Source organism: Halichoerus grypus, chromosome 9, assembly GCF_964656455.1.
Source record: "Halichoerus grypus chromosome 9, mHalGry1.hap1.1, whole genome shotgun sequence".
Lineage (NCBI taxonomy): Eukaryota > Metazoa > Chordata > Mammalia > Carnivora > Phocidae > Halichoerus > Halichoerus grypus.
Genome location: NC_135720.1, coordinates 10,418,387 through 10,436,094, shown reverse-complemented (window position 1 = coordinate 10,436,094; position 17,708 = coordinate 10,418,387). Strand labels below are relative to the sequence as shown.

General features: G+C 41.6%; 1 protein-coding gene across 12 annotated transcripts in view; it reads left to right on the top strand.

Moving 5' to 3' along the window:
* Positions 1-17,708, top strand: part of ARID1B (AT-rich interaction domain 1B) — a 440,094-nt gene that overhangs the window by 392,701 nt on the left and 29,685 nt on the right. For 7 of the 12 annotated variants that reach the window (XM_078054524.1, XM_078054525.1, XM_078054522.1 and 4 more), the window contains 3 exons: positions 5,068-5,213; positions 12,485-12,594; positions 13,322-13,480. In XM_078054524.1, coding sequence (XP_077910650.1) covers positions 5,068-5,213; positions 12,485-12,594; positions 13,322-13,480 — 415 coding nt within the window. The remainder of the gene's footprint in view (positions 1-5,067; positions 5,214-12,484; positions 12,595-13,321; positions 13,481-17,708) is intronic. The other 5 variants (XM_078054527.1, XM_078054532.1, XM_078054531.1 and 2 more) reach the window with 3 other exon arrangements.

Below are 17,708 nucleotides of genomic sequence, written 5' to 3'. Positions count from 1 at the left end.
CTGTCAGCTTTCTACAACTACAGATGAATACAGTAGACAGAGAGGAAGGTATACAATGGACTCCTTATGCCATTATACTTGTCCCGTCAAGTGCTAGTAGTATTAAGGGTCTCATGGGGAAAGAAATAGAGGACACTGGACTGAAAAGAGGCCTGAGGCATTCTGTTTCTGCCACTTACCAGCTGTGTGTCTTCAAGCAACTTCTTCAGTCTCTCTGATCCTTATTTTCTTTCTCTGTATGTGAGCATAATTCCACCTACCTTCCTCCAGAAATTTAAAAAATTAAATGCATCAAATGCCTAGAAATTGTGCCAGGCACATTTATAAGGACCTCAGAAATCATGACAGTTGCTATTGTTTTCAGTCCCTCCATGTTCACATGCAAAAACGGCCCAGAGACCCAAGGAGATTTGCTCCCAGATCCCAGTGACAGTGGAAAGTATGACTAGTGACAGAGTCAAGACCCCTGGCATTTTAGCCAGACTTGTAAAACTATAGGTATGGTTTAATCGAGGACCGCTGTAGCCAGCAAGTGACATCCATCACACACATCTCGACATCTTTAATTTCTTGTTATTTTAAGGGTATTTTTTTAACCTCTAATGCGTACCTTCTTCATCTTACGGTGATTGCAGATGGGCATCGCAGACTTGGGGGAGAAATCGTAGATTAGGGTTACAAGGAGCCTGTCTGGTGCGTTTTATATTCCAATTCTCTTTGCCACCTGAGTTATAAACCAGCAGGCTCAAGGAACCATTTGTTTCATGCACCCGGTAGTCACAGCACATGGGAAACTGAATTTGGTGGAAGCTTGAAGAGGTGGCCGTCTTTCCTGAGGCCTGTTTTTACAATGGTAAAAATGTCTGTCAGTTCATTTAACAAGTATTACTCTAGTAGCTGAATGCGCTCAGTAGTTGCTCCTCTCGGGAGGTATCACACCTGTAAGAGCCAAGATGTGCATATAAATTTTTTAGAATACACGAAAGAAAGTGCAGAGGGCTCTGATAGGCAGAGCTTCCAGATGGGGGAGTGAGGACGGCCTTCGCAGAGGGGGTGGCCCCTGCACCTGGATCTTGAAGGACGGGTCACCACTGGTTGAGACTTGAAGGCTGTGTTTAGAAAACCCAACCTGTTCATAAGTTAAGGATGCTCTTCGGGTGGTTTGTCTGCTGAGGAATTGAGAGAGCAGCCCCAACAGGTCAACAGGTGCCACTCTTTCCTGTTTTCTTTTGAAACAGGTACATAAATGTGAAATTGTCTTTGTTTGAATGAGAACACGTCAGAAGGGAACCTAAGATACTTGAGTTAATACCAATCACCTCCATGCTGATGTTAAAACCCTAACCATATAGGACTACGTTTCTAGCTGCGGGGCAATGTATTTAGAAGTATTTGACGACCTCAGGGTTAATCAGAAGCCATCGGACGATCTCAGATACATTCTTAATGAACTGCACTGGGTATTATAATACTGGTTCAGCAGTCTGTAGTTATTCAAAGTGGAACGTCAGTGAGCTCAGAATTCAAGGCTGAAGTAACATTCCTTTCTCCCAGAGCCACACTCACACCATTAGTCTTTCAGCCTCCTAGAATGTTCTTTCCAAGCCATCATTGAGTGTTCGTCTGGACAGAATTTCTCTGAATGGTTGATGTAATATTTAAAAGAAAAAAAAAAAAACCACTCAAACCCTTGATACTTTGAATTTTCAAGTGGACCGTGTTTGAACTTTTTCCACCAGCTAGGAGGTCGAATCCATTGAAAATGCTACACAAAAAGAATAGCATATTGGGTTTTTCTTTTTTTTTTAATTTTATTATGTTATGATAATCACCATACATTACATCATTAGTTTTTGATGTAGTGTTCCATGATTCATTGTTTTCGTATAACACCCAGTGCTCCATGCAATACGTGCCCTCTTTAATACCCATCACCAGGCTAACCCATCCCTCCACCCCCCTCCTCCCTAGAACCCTCAGTTTGTTTCTCAGAGTCCATAGTCTCTCATGGTTCGTCTCCCCCTCCGATTCTCCCCCCCCTTAATTTTTTCCTTCCTACTATCTTCTTTTTTTTTTTAACATATAATGTATTACTTGTTTCAGACGTACAGGTCTGTGATTCATCAGTCTTAGACAATTCACAGCGTTCACCATAGCACATACCCTGCCCAATGTCCATCACGCAGCCACCCCATCCCTCCCGCCCCCCACCACTTAAGCAACTCTCGGTTTGTTTCCTGAGATTAAGAATTCCTCATATCGGGCACCTGGGTGGCTCAGTTGTTTGGGTGACTGCCTTCGGCTCAGGTCATGATCCTGGAGTCCCAGGATCGAGTCCCATGTCGGGCTCCCTGCTCAGTGGGGAGTCTGCTTCTCCCTCTGACTCTCCCCCTCTCATGTTCTCTCTCTATCACTATCTCTCTCAATAAATAAATAAAAATCTTTATTAAAAAAAAAGAATTCCTCATATCAGTGAGATCATATGATACGTGTCTTTCTCTGATTGACTTATTTCGCTCAGCATAACATCCTCCAGTTCCATCCACGTCGTTTCAAATGGCAAGATTTCATTCCTTTTGATGGCTGCATAATATTCCACTGTATATATATATATATATATATATATATATATATATATACCACATCTTCTTTATCCATTCATCTGTTGTTGGACATCTTGGCTCTTTCCACAGTTTGGCTATTGTGGACATTGCTGCTATAAACATCGGGGTGCACGTACCCCTTCGGATCCCTACATTTGTATCTTTGGGGTAAATACCCAGTAGTGCAATTGCTGGATCGTAGGGTAGCTCTATTTTCAACTTTTTGAGGAACCTCCATACTGTTTTCCAGAGTGGCTGCACCAGCCTGCATTCCCACCAACAGTGTAGGAGGGTTCTCCTTTCTCCGCATCCCTGCCAACATCTATCGTTTCCTGACTTGTTAATTTTAGCCATTCTGACTGGTGTGAGGTGGTATCTCATTGAGGTTTTGATTTGGATTTCCCTGATGCCGAGCGATGTTGAGCACTTTTTCATGTGTCTGTTGGCCATTTGGATGTCTTCTTTGGAAAAATGTCTGTTCATGTCTTCTGCCCATTTCTTGATTGGATTCTTTGTTCTTTGGGTGTTGAGTTTGATGAGTTCTTTATAGATTTTGGATACTAGCCCTTTATCTGATACGTCATTTGCAAATATCTTCTCCCATTCTGTCGGTTGTCTTTTGGTTTTGTTGACTGTTTCCTTTGCTGTGCAAAAGCTTTTTATCTTGATGAAGTCCCAATAGTTCATTTTTGCCCTTGTTCCCTTGCCTTTGGCGATGTTTCTAGGAAGAAGTCACTGCAGCTGAGGTCGGAGAGGTTGCTGCCTCTGTTCTCCTCTAGGATTCTGATGGATTCCTGTCTCACATTTAGGTCTTTCAACCATTTGGAGTCTATTTTTGTGTGTGGTGTAAGGAAATGGTCCAGTTTCATTCTTCTGCATGTGGCTGTCCAATTTTCCCAACACCATTTGTTGAAGAGACTGTCTTTTTTCCATTGGACATCCTTTCCTGCTTTGTTGAAGATTAGTTGACCATAGAGTTGAGGGTCCATTTCTGGGCTCTGTATTCTGTCCCATTGATCTATGTGTCTGTTTTTGTGCCAGTACCATGCTGTCTTGATTACAGCTTTGTAATAGAGCTTAAGTCCGGAATTGTGATGCCACCAGCTTTGCTTTTCTTTTTCAACATTCCTCTGGCTATTCGGGGTCTTTTCTGGTTCCATACAAATTTTAGGATTATTTGTTCCATTTCTTTGAAAAAAGTTGATGGGTTTTTTCTTAAAATGACTTATGTTAATCTTTTAAAGAATCTCTTTAAAAATAGTTTTACCGTTATGCATAAAAAGTCATCAGATGACTGCTTAATAGAGGCAGAGGGCATGGCTTGAAATCATAATTCATTTGGAACAGATAAGCCAAGTGTGGATTTTTTCTCTTCCTATTAGTTTTACTCCTAAGAGGGAACACTAGTAGCCAAAAGTTTGGAAAGTTTTCTCAAGGTATACTATTTACATAAGAGCCACTTGAGTACAACAGTGGAGGCTCTCCCAGATTTTGCCACATTGCCCTCATCTTTCTCTCTACCTGGTAATTCTCCCACGAGAATGAAAGCACTGCGCAGTTTCAACCTTCTCCTCCCCGGTCTCATTTCCAGCTGTTAGAGAAATGCCTTTGTGCCACACATGTCCCTTTCAGATTAAGAAATACCCTCCTCCCCTTGCAACAGTGAGAAGTTTGTCTTTCACAGAGCACACATACAAAACTAGCAAAACTAAGTCACCGAAAAAAATTTAAGTTCCTGGGTCTGCATCACAGTTGGGGAGGGATGACCCCAGGGCCTTTTAGGGATACTGTCAGCCAGTCTCAGCTCCCTTCCTTCCTGTCCCAGGAAAGCCTACAAAAAGAAGTGGAAGTCTGGTGTTTACTGTGTAAAGTTAATATGGGGATATTGGTGTGTTCGCAATAGTACCTAATTTCAGAATGCCAAATAACAGGGTTGAAGGGCTTTAGAAATGCTTTCTCCCATACTCATTCTATCAGAACATTTAGATTAAAGAAAAAAATTTTAAATAACATTCTCACACTGCCGATTTGATTTTTATTCCTTGACTTCTGGTTTTTGATACGAGGACACTAAGTAATGCTCACAGAGTCAGATCTTTTTAAACATTAGAAATTAAATTTGCTTGCTTTTGTAATTCCTGTTCTTATTTCAAGTTCCCCCTTTCTTGCTTATATTCCTCTGTATAAATCATAACCTGGAACACTTGACATGATTCAAAATGTATAATTTATTTGTGGAATTTATATTATTTGGAATTTTTACACAGTGGATTAAGTAATTACTTAGCAATAGTTCAGCCTCTCTTTCTGGGAAATAAGTTATTTTAAGCGAACATGAAAAATAGGAGCCCCCACCCCTTGCATAGATGCATCATGAGGAATGGCTCCCCGGGGAACGTGCCGCCCGTACGTGCCGCCGTGTCCGTGGCCAGTATATGTATGCGTGTGCTTTCTCTTCCTACAGGCAAGGCACTTTTCCGGGCATGAATCAGAGTGGACTTATGGCTTCCAGCTCTCCCTACAGCCAGCCCGTGAACAACAGCTCTGGGCTGATGAACACCCAGGCACCCCCCTACAGCATGACGCCCAATATGGTGAACAGCTCAGCAGGTAACCACGGCAGCTCCGCGCTCTGAGAGCTGCCCTCCCCTCCCCTCTGCCCCCCTTAGGCCTGCACCGGTGAGCAACCCAAGCCCTGGGATCATTGGGTGAAAAGGGGACACACTCCACTTTTCTGCTGCCTGGAAACCTGTTCAGTCTATGTAACTGTTTCAAGACGTGAGGCTCACATTATATTTTGTGTAAATGATTTGAATGCCCTCTGTGTTTTGTAACGTGTGGGCACATTCCACGGGACTCTGGGGACTGCTTGCTGGATGTATACACTAAGCTCATTTTCTCTTTCGGCACCACTCGAAGTATTAGAAGATCCCCCGACAAAATCGATGCTCCATTCGGTAGTGGTGGAGATGAACACTTCATGTTTCAGGGGAGGTGATTGAAGTACTTTTTCACCTTGAAATATATACCCGGAAGTAGTTGTTCAGAAGTGCTGTCTGCAGACTCTCTGCAGTGAGAAATTCTATATTTTTTTTTAATGAACTATTTTAGATTTTCCCTCGTGTGTAACTTTTCCAACCCACTTGGGGACGTCAACAACTGTATTCCTACCGAATCCCATCTGATCGGTGCAGTAAGAGTATCAGTTTGTGGAAACACCAAAAATGTCGACACCTGTGCAAAGAGTTTTCAGATTCCTTAGACCCTGAGCCATCTCCTCAAGCCCCGCACTACCCGGCAGTTGAGGGGCGCTGCTCTTTAGATGAGAAGAGGCTGTGGGTCGCAACTGACCTGAACTTCCAGCCCCTGCCGGGGGGCACTGTCTCGGGTAGGATGCCGTCCTTGGTGAATGCAGAGCATGTGTAGCAGTGGTGTGTGTCCTGCGATGTTTAACCAGGTGTTAGGGAAACACCATGGAGTTAGAGGCTTGGCGCTCTCTTAGTACCTTTTCTCATCTCCTCTGCCTTTCGCCACCCCTCTGACTGTCCGTCTTTGAAAGGCCACCCCAGGAGCTGTTGTTAGAGGCTGGGCTTGCATCCTCTCTGAGCTTCTGAGTTGCTGGTTTCCAGGGTCTAATTTAACAGTGCCATTCCCTGATTGCGTCTCTTTAAAAGTATGTGGAAGAGGAAGAAAGAGTGGCGAAATGGAAGGTTTTCAAATAAATAGAATAGCCCTTCCTGATATTGGTCATTAATCCCAGCGACGTGGGTGTTTTTAAACTTGAGATGAAAGGGGAAAGCTCTTAACCAGTCTGTTACGCAGAAACTTCCCCTCCCCTTCTCAGCACTATCCCAGGTAATAGGGTATTTGGGTTATGACATTATGTGTTTTGTCTGGCTTGCTGAAATAAAATTACTTCAGAGCATTGAAACTACACAATAAATTTTCACCTACTATTAGCAATACTCATTTTTCCCTTTTTCCTTTGGACCCCAGAACCACAAAAATAACCCACCACAAAGAGATGGCACCATGCCCTGCCTAAGAAGATTTATGTGTTCCTAAGGAATAACCAATTTAATGGAGATTCGCAGAGAGGGTTTCTTTTTATTATTATTATTATTATTATTCAGATAATTCAGCTCTTCGTTATTTCATACAGAGGAAACCTGTTCAATGAAAGGCTCTTTATCCTCACAGTCTTTTGTATGGGCTAGTAGGATTTTTTTTTATTGCATTGTGTATTTTGAAACACTGAATTTTTGATAATTTAAACGTTTATCAAATTTTCCTCTGCACATTTAGGTGATTTTATTCCAGCTCTATAAGTCAAATGCTACCTGATAGAAAGTAGTCATCTAGCTAGCACATCCAAGAATATTGATGATTTAGCATGTACTGTGTATCTATTGATAGGCACACATCAAGCTGCTATCCCTGTGTTACAGTCTCCGAGGGAAACGGGAATGACAGAGGAACCCATAAAGTTATAGAGTGGCTCCTGACGAGTTTTGGTCTGAAGGTGTACTCTTGACTTTTTCTAGAGTTGGGCCAGAAATGGCTTTGATCGTCATCACATCAGTCTACTTGGTTTGGGCCCATGCAGATCAGTTACCAGTGATAATGGCAAAGCATCTTCTCTGTGTGAGGGCACTTTTGGGGAAAGTGAAGATAATACCCATGATGTCCAGGGCTGGGGGTGGGATTTGCTGAACCTCCGTAAGCAGCTTGTGCAGCTGGCCTTCCAGCATCTTCTTTGCGGAGTTCAGACAGTTGTGATATAGACGGGGTACAGGGCCAAAAAACGTCTTCCTGTGTAGTGACAAATTGTTACAGGCTCCAGTGAGCAAGTAATTATTCAAATGGAGTCAGTGTGAGTATGAATGTGACAACTATTTCTTCATTTTAAAATGCAGGGGAAGTGGGGTGCTAAGCAGTGGGGGGGGATTTTTTTTCCCTCTAAAGGAGCTTTTTTCAAAAAAATTATTTGCATTAAAAGATTAGAATTACATAACGCGATGGGCAAAATAATAAGTCATTTATAGCCTTGTTAAATACCCCCTTTTATAATACTCGTGTTATTAGCTATGTTATACTTCTTTGTGTTTCCTTTTATAACATTCATTAGTCATATACTTGTCTTTATATAAACCATCATCTTAAAGAAGACATCTAAATTCCAGAAAATACATCTACCATCTGTGGTTCTAAGTTTGCCTCACGGGAAGCCACTCTGCAAAATGTAGGGCATTTCCATCCAGATAACCTACAGATAGTAAATGAGCAGCCATGTACTGCTGTCGTCAGGCCTTCCTCTTATACAAGAGCCCTGTCAGATTCCAGATCTTTCTGCCAGCTTAGCACTGCGCCATCCCAAAGGCAGTGTCCTATTGATGTCTCACCAGGATGGGGCGTACTAGCTCCATTAGCCCTTACAGAGAAAAAAAGGCAAGCTCACTACCACAGGATCGACGGCTTCCTTCGGTGTTCTCAAAAATCGAGAACCACGTGTCACCTGGAATGCTTGTTAAAACTACAGATTTCTGGGCCCCAGTCAGAATTTCTGAGGATGTTCCTAACAGACTCCTCAGGTAGTTTTCATAAGTGCATGCTTAAGCTTAAGAACCACCGATTTAGAGATATTTTGCTCAGCAGTCTCCTGGCAGAACCCCTGCCTGCTTTGTGTGGCATTAGCTATTTACCAGATAATTTGCTGTCTTGAATTTAAAAAAAAATTTACAAAAGAGGGCACGTATTGAATGGAGCACTGGGTGTTATATGCAAACAGTGAATCATGGAACACTACATCAAAAACTAATGATACAATGTATGGTGATTAACATAACATAATAAAATAAAAAAAGAAGAGGATCTTGAAGAAAAAAAAAGAAAGATCTAGCACCATTAAAAAAAAAAGGCTAGCATATAAATCTACCAGATGGATAGGTGTTTTCTGTCTTGAGGCTTTAGGATCCTTCCCTAAGGAAGTTTTGGGTCTTTTTTTTTTTTTTTTTTTAAAGATTTTATTTATTTGACAGAGAGAAACACAGCAAAAGAGGGAACACAAGCAGGGGGAGTGGGAGAGGGAGAAGCAGGCTTCCCGCCGAGCTGAGAGCCTGATGCGGGGCTCGATCCCAGGACGCTGGGATCATGACCTGAGCTGAAGGCAGATGCTTAACAACTGAGCCACCCAGGCGCCCCGGAAGTTTTGGGTGTTTAGCACCATTGCTAGTGGTTGGTTGTCTAAGCAGTTTATAAGATCGTTAGGTATTTTGTTTGGTTGCTTGCTTGAAGTTAATGATCTTAGGTGAATTGCTGTCCTCCCTCCTCCCCCAAAGACATAAAAGGTGTAATAAATGATGAAAACCATATCTCTTCAAGGGGGAAGAATGTATACTGGGATTTTGCCAAGTCAGTTGGTAGCTGTGGACTTCGTCTGGGGCTGGGGCTTTCTGGAGAGCATAGCGAGCATACTGGGTTTGCTCAGGTTGCATGTTTCCTTGGGGTGCCTATAACGGAGAGAGAGGGCGTGGATGGAAATGACGGTGTTGTGCATCTCCCTTGCCCTGGCCCTGTGGGGTATGTCAGCACAGAGAGGCATCAGAAGGTTCTTTCAAGGCCTTGCTGATCCGGTCCAAGAGAGAGAAATGTTTCTCCTGAGCTTCCTTCCCTCACATCCTCCATACGTGTTAACGTTCACGGTGCTCTTGATGTATGTGCCACATATAAGAAGAGTCATGACTGTCTACAAATGTATACACATAGAGAGGCCCTCCTGTGTTTTCAGAAACAAGGAATAAAAGATTTTGGCCGTATGCTGTATTGTTTACCGTGAAAAGAACAAACCGTATGTGTGTTTCTGGTCCCATTTCTCCATCGTCTGGGAGTGACTTTGTCGCCTTATAGGGAGACTAAGTAAAGAAAGCTGAGCGAGTAAGAGGGAATGTTTGAGTTCAGTTTTGCTCACACCATATGTTCTTATGTTCCTTTTGAAGATATTAAATCTGGGGTGGAGTAGCTGCCTTAGGACTTTGACCCACACTTACTTCAGGAAATCATTCTAACTCTTAAATTTCAGGGGTAAAGCCAGAGGCTAGCGCCTGAAATGTACTTACAGTACTCACACAGCACTTTCTGCAGGCCCGAGTTCTTTACTGCCCCTTTTTATGTCTGAACTTTACATACTGGATTGCTGATGTCAGTAGGAGAAAGAACAGGGCCTTGATTTAACACATCCTCACCATAGTGGTGGTCTTTCTGGGAAAGGAGAAAAAAAAGTAGTGCTCCTGGACTGTCATTGTCCGGGGAGGCCTATAGCTCTTTGCAGTGATTCATTGAGAATTCTGGTAAGAAGTCAAAAATAAGCATTTCAACAAAAGGAATAGTAAAAGCCACAGTAAGGAAAGACCTTATGATCCATTTAGTAAAATAAAATTTGCAGTGTAAGGCAGGAGTACTAAATAAAACTATTACTCTCAATCCTATCCTTATTTATCTCTCAAAAATCATAAAGCAGTGCCACTTTTGACCATTTTTATATCTGCATACCTTAAATGCCCATTTAAAAATATATAATAGAGAGTGAAGAAATTTGGGGAATCTCAAACCAACAGATATGCTTAAATTCATCTGAGTCTGATTTTTAAATCAGTATAAATTATTATCGTTCATTATAATAATACATCTTAGTCTACTTCTTTATGCTTAAAAATTGTTTTGGGGTATGTTAACCCAGTGAATGTATGAAGACGAATATTAGTATTTTCTGTCTCTCAACAGTAATATTCAGGCATAATTTGTTCCAAATGCTAACAGAACTATCCATTATAACCTTTGAAGAAGCAGGCCTTCGCAGAAGCCACGTGTCCGTGACTTTGCCACGTTCTCGGGGTTGTGTGGCCGTCGTTCCTCGGTGACAGCTCTGAGTAACTAGCAAGGACGTGGGGACTTTCATAAAGAAGCTCCTCCTCCTCCGCTCGTCCTGCTCTGTTTCCCCCTTCTGTTCTTCTAAAAAGGGTGTTTCTCAATGTACGGATTTACTGATCCTGGGAGAGAAGACTGCACGAAAGCAGCCCAGCGCTCTGAGCGGGGCGGTCCTGGGGCGGTCTCTCTCAGCTGCTTTCCTGGGGTTTCACACATTCACCAAAATAACAGCATTTTTAGCTGATCCCAATAGATTTTTCTCTGCAGCTGCATCACTTGAAAAAGCTTTTTGTTCCAGTTCTTAAAGTCTAAGTATTGGAAGTAATTTGGGGGAAAAAAAAAAGAAAGAAAGGGAAAAAAACATCCCAATTATGATTTGTGTGCGTGGTGATGACTTCAAGGGCTGGCTGGCTGCAGACAGGCTCGGAGCCGCTCGCCAGTGAGCGCGTGCAGACCGGCGCTTCCCCGGGTGTCAGCGAGCGCGCCGCCGGACTCCTGGGCACGTGGCGGGGTCGGCGTTTTTGGCAGGACCTCTGGTCTCAACCTGCCGTGATGCTAACGATATTAGCAAATTAGCACCACCAAGCGTGCCAGCTAATTCGCCAGAGCCCTGCTCACTCTCTCACTGCTGTAATTAAAACTAATTATTTTCTAAAACATAGTAATACATGAATATGTGCAATAATCATTTTGTAGTGGGCAATCTGTGGAGCCTTTTTTAAAGCTGCTTCTTTTTTTTTTCTTTTTCTTTTTTTTTTTTTTTTGGCACATTATGCAACATGCGCACCGCCTCGGTTGAGCCAGCACTTTTGTTTGCAGAATGTAGAACGGGTCCTGTGCATAAAACCTCAGGTTTATTTTATGTTGAGATAGGAATGTTTCCTGGCTTTCGCTCATTGACAAGGCTCTTAATTCTCTCCGTTCTCTGCTCTCTTCTGCTTCCCTCCCTCCTCACACATCTGTTTGGTGTCCCGCTCCCAGCCCAGTGTTGTGCAGATGGTTTTCACAGTGGGGTTCTGTAGAAATTCAGCTGTTATTCCCTGGATATCTACACTGATTCCCTACTGTAGCCTTGTTCTTCCTTTAAAAAGAAATCCAAGCCCTCCTTTTCAACCCAAAAATATCTATTCATAGTCGTAATAAATGGGTATAAATCAGTTGTTCTTTGGTGAACCTTTCCTTCTAAATCCTAAGTGAACTTGATTGAATTTCTGAGCCTTGAGATAGAAAATGAGTTTTTCTGGGAATCGGAGCGTTGACTCTTGAGCGGGTGTGGGTATCTGACCTGGGCATTTGAGCCACTGCTGGGGATTGATAAATGTGCACAGAGCCCCAGACTGAAAGGAAACCAGCCGCATTGCAAAATAATTAGAAATCCTGTCCTTCAGAAATTACTTTTGATTATTGTGTTTGAAGTCATTCGTTCCGACTGTTTTCCATTACTGCGGACTAGGCCACATGCGATAGATAAGACTTTCAAATGAAGCAATATAAAATGTCAAGTGATTTTGCAAACTGTAGATTCTATAAATTTAGGAAATTAAGAAGGCACAAAATCCTCCAGTCACCACGTAAAAAATACACACACCCAGTATTTCCTTTCACTCCGGACGAGCAGTTGAAACATTGGACTTAACTTCCACCTGTCACCTACTCTAGTAAAGCTGTAGTAATTTTGAAAAAATAATATTGATATGAGTTGACTTTCAGTGGCTTGGGTGTTGAGTAAATGATTGTGTTTTGTTTTTTTTTTTTTAAGTTAAAAAAGGACTGGCAGAATGTCGTGCTATTTAGATTTCCAGAAAACGGGTGTGCCCTCAGTTACAATTTCTCTTTTCTTCTCTTCCTTCAAGGGAAATTCAAGTGCCCCATGGGTCACTCAGTAACTTGTGTTAGCGGGAACACAGCCCGATGCATCACATGTATAATCCTAAACTCTTTCTCCTGTTTTCGATTAGCATCTATGGGTCTTGCAGATATGATGTCTCCCGGGGAATCCAAATTGCCCATACCTCTCAAAGCCGACGGTAAAGAAGAAGGCACTCCGCAGCCTGAGAGCAAGTCGAAGGTACTTCCTTTCTCCTCTGCACGCGGTGTGGGGTCTGCCTTCCTGCAGCTGCCATGGTGTTCTAGTCACTGGTGTCGGCCTCCACTTTTGTTTCCATTTGGTTTCTTCTCTTCTGCATGCGTCCATCTCGTGCACCACGTTTGTAGTTCTCCTCTCTTTCCCCACCCCCTCCATGGTGTGGATCTGAAAGTTACTAGTTCTTACGGCATTGAACTCATGGTGGTGGGTGAGGGGCGGAGGGACAAGACCCACCGAAGAGAGGTGCTTTGGGGGTGGGGAGAAGGAAGGGGTCTTGCCTGGTTTTGATACTTGCAGCCATTTTCTCTGCCTTCAGTTTATAGCTTCCTGTTTTGGCCGCCTCAGCAACAACAACATACTTAATATTTTGCTTTCCTGCCTTATTTGATAAATAAGGTGAACAGCTTTTTTTTTCCTTTCTTTCTTTCATAAGGGGTAACCCATGCTTAGCATTCCATGTAAGCTTGAAGTAAGCATGGTGGCTTAGTAGCCTTATCCAGCATCCAGCAAACTTACCAAATTATACTAATTAAGAATGTTGTTTTAATACCTTTATATGTGTGTGTTTTCGTGTGTTTGTTTGTCCATGTCTTTATATATATCCATTATATATAAAAATTAGTCTGTTAAACTGGATGTGCTTTTTGTTATTTTAAATAAAGTTTGCCCTACCTTTGTCATTTTTTTTTTTTTTATTCCTCTACCACAGGATAGCTACAGCTCTCAGGGTATTTCTCAGCCCCCAACCCCCGGCAACCTGCCAGTCCCTTCCCCAATGTCCCCCAGCTCTGCTAGCATCTCCTCATTTCATGGAGATGAAAGCGATAGCATTAGCAGCCCAGGCTGGCCAAAGACTCCATCAAGCCCTGTAAGTGGCTCTGGTTTTTTTGTGTTTTTTTTTTTTTTTTCGGTTTTTGGGGTTTTTTGATAATTAATTAATTCTACTTTAATGCTTGCTTATTTATTTGTTTTATAAGACTTTTTCTTCATAATTTATCCATGAAAGGGTTTTCTTGATAATTATACTAGTAACAAAATGAGTAACGTTGTGTAAATCATAGAAGTTGATTTCTGGTAATAAAACGGCTATTATAAAGAAGCACCTCTGTACGAAGCATGTGATTGTGTTACTGGGTCCAAACTCCTTCACGCAGTGACTTTGTTTAAATGTCTGATCCGTTGTGCACTTACAGAAGATCTTCAAAACGAGTTACTTCTCCATTTACATGGGAACTAATAGCAGCCACAGAGTAAATGACAAATTTGGCCTTTGGCCTAAATCTTTCATGGGCTGTTGTATCTGAAACATCTTATTTCAAAACTGCCTACCTGAAAATATAGATATTGCACTCTGGGCACGGGTTAGCGTAATATCAGCCCTGCTTTGTTTCAATCCACCTGTCAGAAATTAACAGAAAAGGTGTAGGAATGTCACCACATGTGAATATTTGGAATGCTACTTTTGGATTAATAATATGTACCTACATTAGAATCAGTCGAGATAGAAAAATTACCTCCTGCACAAGATTGCTGATCATCTTGAAATTAAGTGTTGATTTCCATATGATATGTAAAAAACAAAAATGGTGATGTACCTGTAAGGGAATTTTTTTTTTTTAGCCTTAATGTTCTTCTGTCCATAGAGCTTGGCCTTTATTTTCCTACTAAAGAAATTAATTCTGTGCCATTAAAAAAAAAAAAAGAGTAAGAATGGCCCTGTAGTAACTTTTATTTTACATTCATATAGGGAATCAAAAGATCTGTTTAAAATAAAAAAAAAAAACCTTAACATGCAATTACTTGCCAAGAAGGCTTAATTAACACGCTAATTTTTGTAAGATGATGTATTGAAGAGTACAGCTCAGGAAAAGCAAGTTGGAGGGAAGAAGACTCTATGTGCAGAATCTGGCAATCTAGTCAAAACCCCAAAAGGAGGCTGCTATTAATTATCCATTCACTGGTTTAAACAGATAGAGCTGAAGGTTTGAAGGGTTGGTGGTTCCGGTAAATGTTTGTAAAATTCATGTGGAGCTCTAGCATAACCAGCATTTTCCTTTTCAGAGGAAGAAAGGGCGATATTCGCTGTTACCTTCTCTGTAGACATGTTTCGCTTTTGCAACAACCAAGATGAAATGAAAAATGCTCTAGGGCGGGTTAAGCAGAACTAACAGGAAGGGGGAGTGCAAAGCCTGCATTTTGATGTCCTTGTGTTATTGGCTTTGAGTCTCAGAAGGCAGCCAGCGTTATGGGGGTTTTCCCCATAATCTACCCCGGTGTTGTGTTTTGTTTTGTCTTAATCATAAGAAAAGATTTTTGAATCGGCCTACTGTCGAGTTAACAGGTGGAACTCAAATTATAACTTTTTGAAAACATTTGTATGTTGGCTCAGAGGGAAAAATTTCAGAGGTTGAAAATAATAATCTTTAAAACCTTAAGGTAATAATTAAGAATAATAAGTTATGAAAAACAAAGACTACTAATAGATGATATTACATGTTTAAAAAAATAAATTAACAAAAAAATAAAAATTCCACGTTGCCAACTCTGGATTTATGAAGATTGAGTGAGATATTTATGATATTTTAACTTAACTAATCAGGTTATCTCCATACAATGAGTCCTGTAGGAAAGAAACTTTTATCCAAAAAAAAAAAAAAAAAAGCCCACTTTCCACTTAAGTGTAAGAAAAAAGTAAAATGAATTGTAGACTTCATTTTCTGATTATAAAACAATTATGCTTAAAAGTGTATATTACTTTTTCCTTTTTTCTAAATATTTCAACATACATTATCTCTTCCTGTACCATAACCATTTTATGTTTAAGAATTTATGGGGCACCTGGGTGGCGCAGTTGGTTAAGCGTCCAACCCTTGGTTTCGGCTCAGGGCATGGTCTCAGGGTCGTGGGATCGAGCCCCGCCCCAGGCTCCACGCTCAGCTCAGAGTCTGCTTGTCCCTCTCCCTCTGCCTCTCCCCCCATTCATGCTTGCACGCTCTCTTTCTAAAATAAATAAGTAAAATCTTACAAGGAAAAGAATTTACAAGCAAACTTCTGGCTCCAGCGGTAGAGAAGGACAGGAGGAGCTCTGCATTCAGAACGTGGCCCCTGCCTTGGATGAGATGCTAATTTAGGAAGGGTACCAAAAGCGATGGGAAGGAAGGACCCGAGAGCATCTCTGCTGTCAAATCACTGCTGACATGCACAGTTTAGGAATATTTAACTGTCCTTTCTGAGACACAGCTTCAGTTTGTACTTCAGATTGCTCTTCCCACTGTCTCTGCTAAAACCTGTCTCACAGCGGGCCTGAAATGGACTACGTGATAAAGATGTTCCGTGCTTTGACAGTGTGCTATGGACCAACATTGTTTTGTTATGGAACATTCTAAAATAAAAATAAACATTCGCACATACACATATTACCAGGCATATGGTAAAGACTGCTGAAATGTAAATCTGCCTGAAAGATTTGAAGAAGACTGTACTTATAGACTTAATTAAACTACACGCAAGGAAAACATTTGTGGCGCTGTAATGTCCTGCTACAGTCTTTCAGCGATCTCCCTTCCCTTTTCTTGGGTCCATGACACTTTAGGGCGCTAGGATACAGTTTTTACAACGCTGAAGCAGTGTGAGGTGGTCCCAGAGACCTGGAAGGGTCATCCCATCTTTCTGTGGGGCTGGCTTGTTGGCCCGAGGTCGGTGGGTACAGTGTATAATGACACTTCCCCAAAGGTTACATCAAAGCTAATGTCTGTGAACCGAAGAAGGTACATGTTGAGCCCAATCAGCGATAAAGTATGTACCCTTTATTTCCTAACACTTTTGTTTCCTTAACGTCCTTTTTCTCTGTTCGGACACCCACATACCGACTTTGATAACTGGCTAGGAAACAGACCTTGAGGCTGGGAGTGGAGGTGGCAAGGGCCAGTCATAGGCATGATGATCCCTTCTGTTTTCAGTCTCGTTAGATTGCGTCAATGTCTCCTTAGCACCTTGATCACTGAAATCCCGTTTATAGGATATTTTATTCAGCTGCGAATTCTTCCTTGGAGGGTGCCAGACTTCTCAGACCTTCTTTGTCCGTCTGAGTACCCGTTCACAGAACAGATCCGATAGCAGCTACCTCCAGTGTGCTCACGGTGATTCAGAATCAGCTCAGCCCCTGCCTCGTGGAACTTAAAATGTAGTTGGGAAGACGTAGGACAGACCAGTAATCCCATGCAAAGCATACACTTTTTATAAGCTGTGTAACCAGGGGCCACGGACGACAAATAAAGTGTGCGACAGTGATTTAGATGAAGGAGGCTCGGGTGCCTGGGAGGCCTCTTCTGGGACCTAACACGTCACCTCAGGCCTGACCAGTTTCTTTCCATAGAGATGCATTTTCCTACATTATGGTGCCATAAAAATCCTTAAGTCTTTTTTGAAGATCTAAAAACGATGCTATGCAAAACAAGATAATTTAATTAAAAAAAAACATTGTTTTCATTACGGTTTTCTAACTTTATGAGAACAAATTGAGGTGTGCAGAAGTTAATTAAACTCAAGTTCATTTAACAAAGGATGGCAAGAATAGCTAAACTAAGTATACTGTTATTTTAGGCCCATCTCAGGTTATGGGATACACTTATTTCATAAATGGGAACAAACATCTGCGTAGTCTCTCTGCTCGGGTCCTGATTAACTGTCCTCCCAGAAGCCTTCCCCAGTTTGGCCTTGGAGAGGACCAGGCCAGAAATGGCAGGTGGATCTTCCATTCAGAATTTTGGTAGAGACACTCAAAGTAATTTTAAATCGAAATGACTGCTTTTATTTCTCTTACCCTGAATTGAATGTCAAACTTTTACTTCTCAATTTTTCAGAAACGAAATGCAAGAGAGAGGTTGGCGGGGTTTTTTTTATTATTATTATTGATTTTAGGTGATAATGCTTTTTTCCTCCTGTTCTATTTCTAATTTTTCAAAAAACATTGGACCCATTTTTTACTGCTCCCCAAAAGGAAAAAAATATTTTAAAACTAGCATTTAGAAACCTCTTCATAATAACTACCCCATTAGTGATGACAAAGCTTCTGGAATGTGGTATAAAATGCAGTC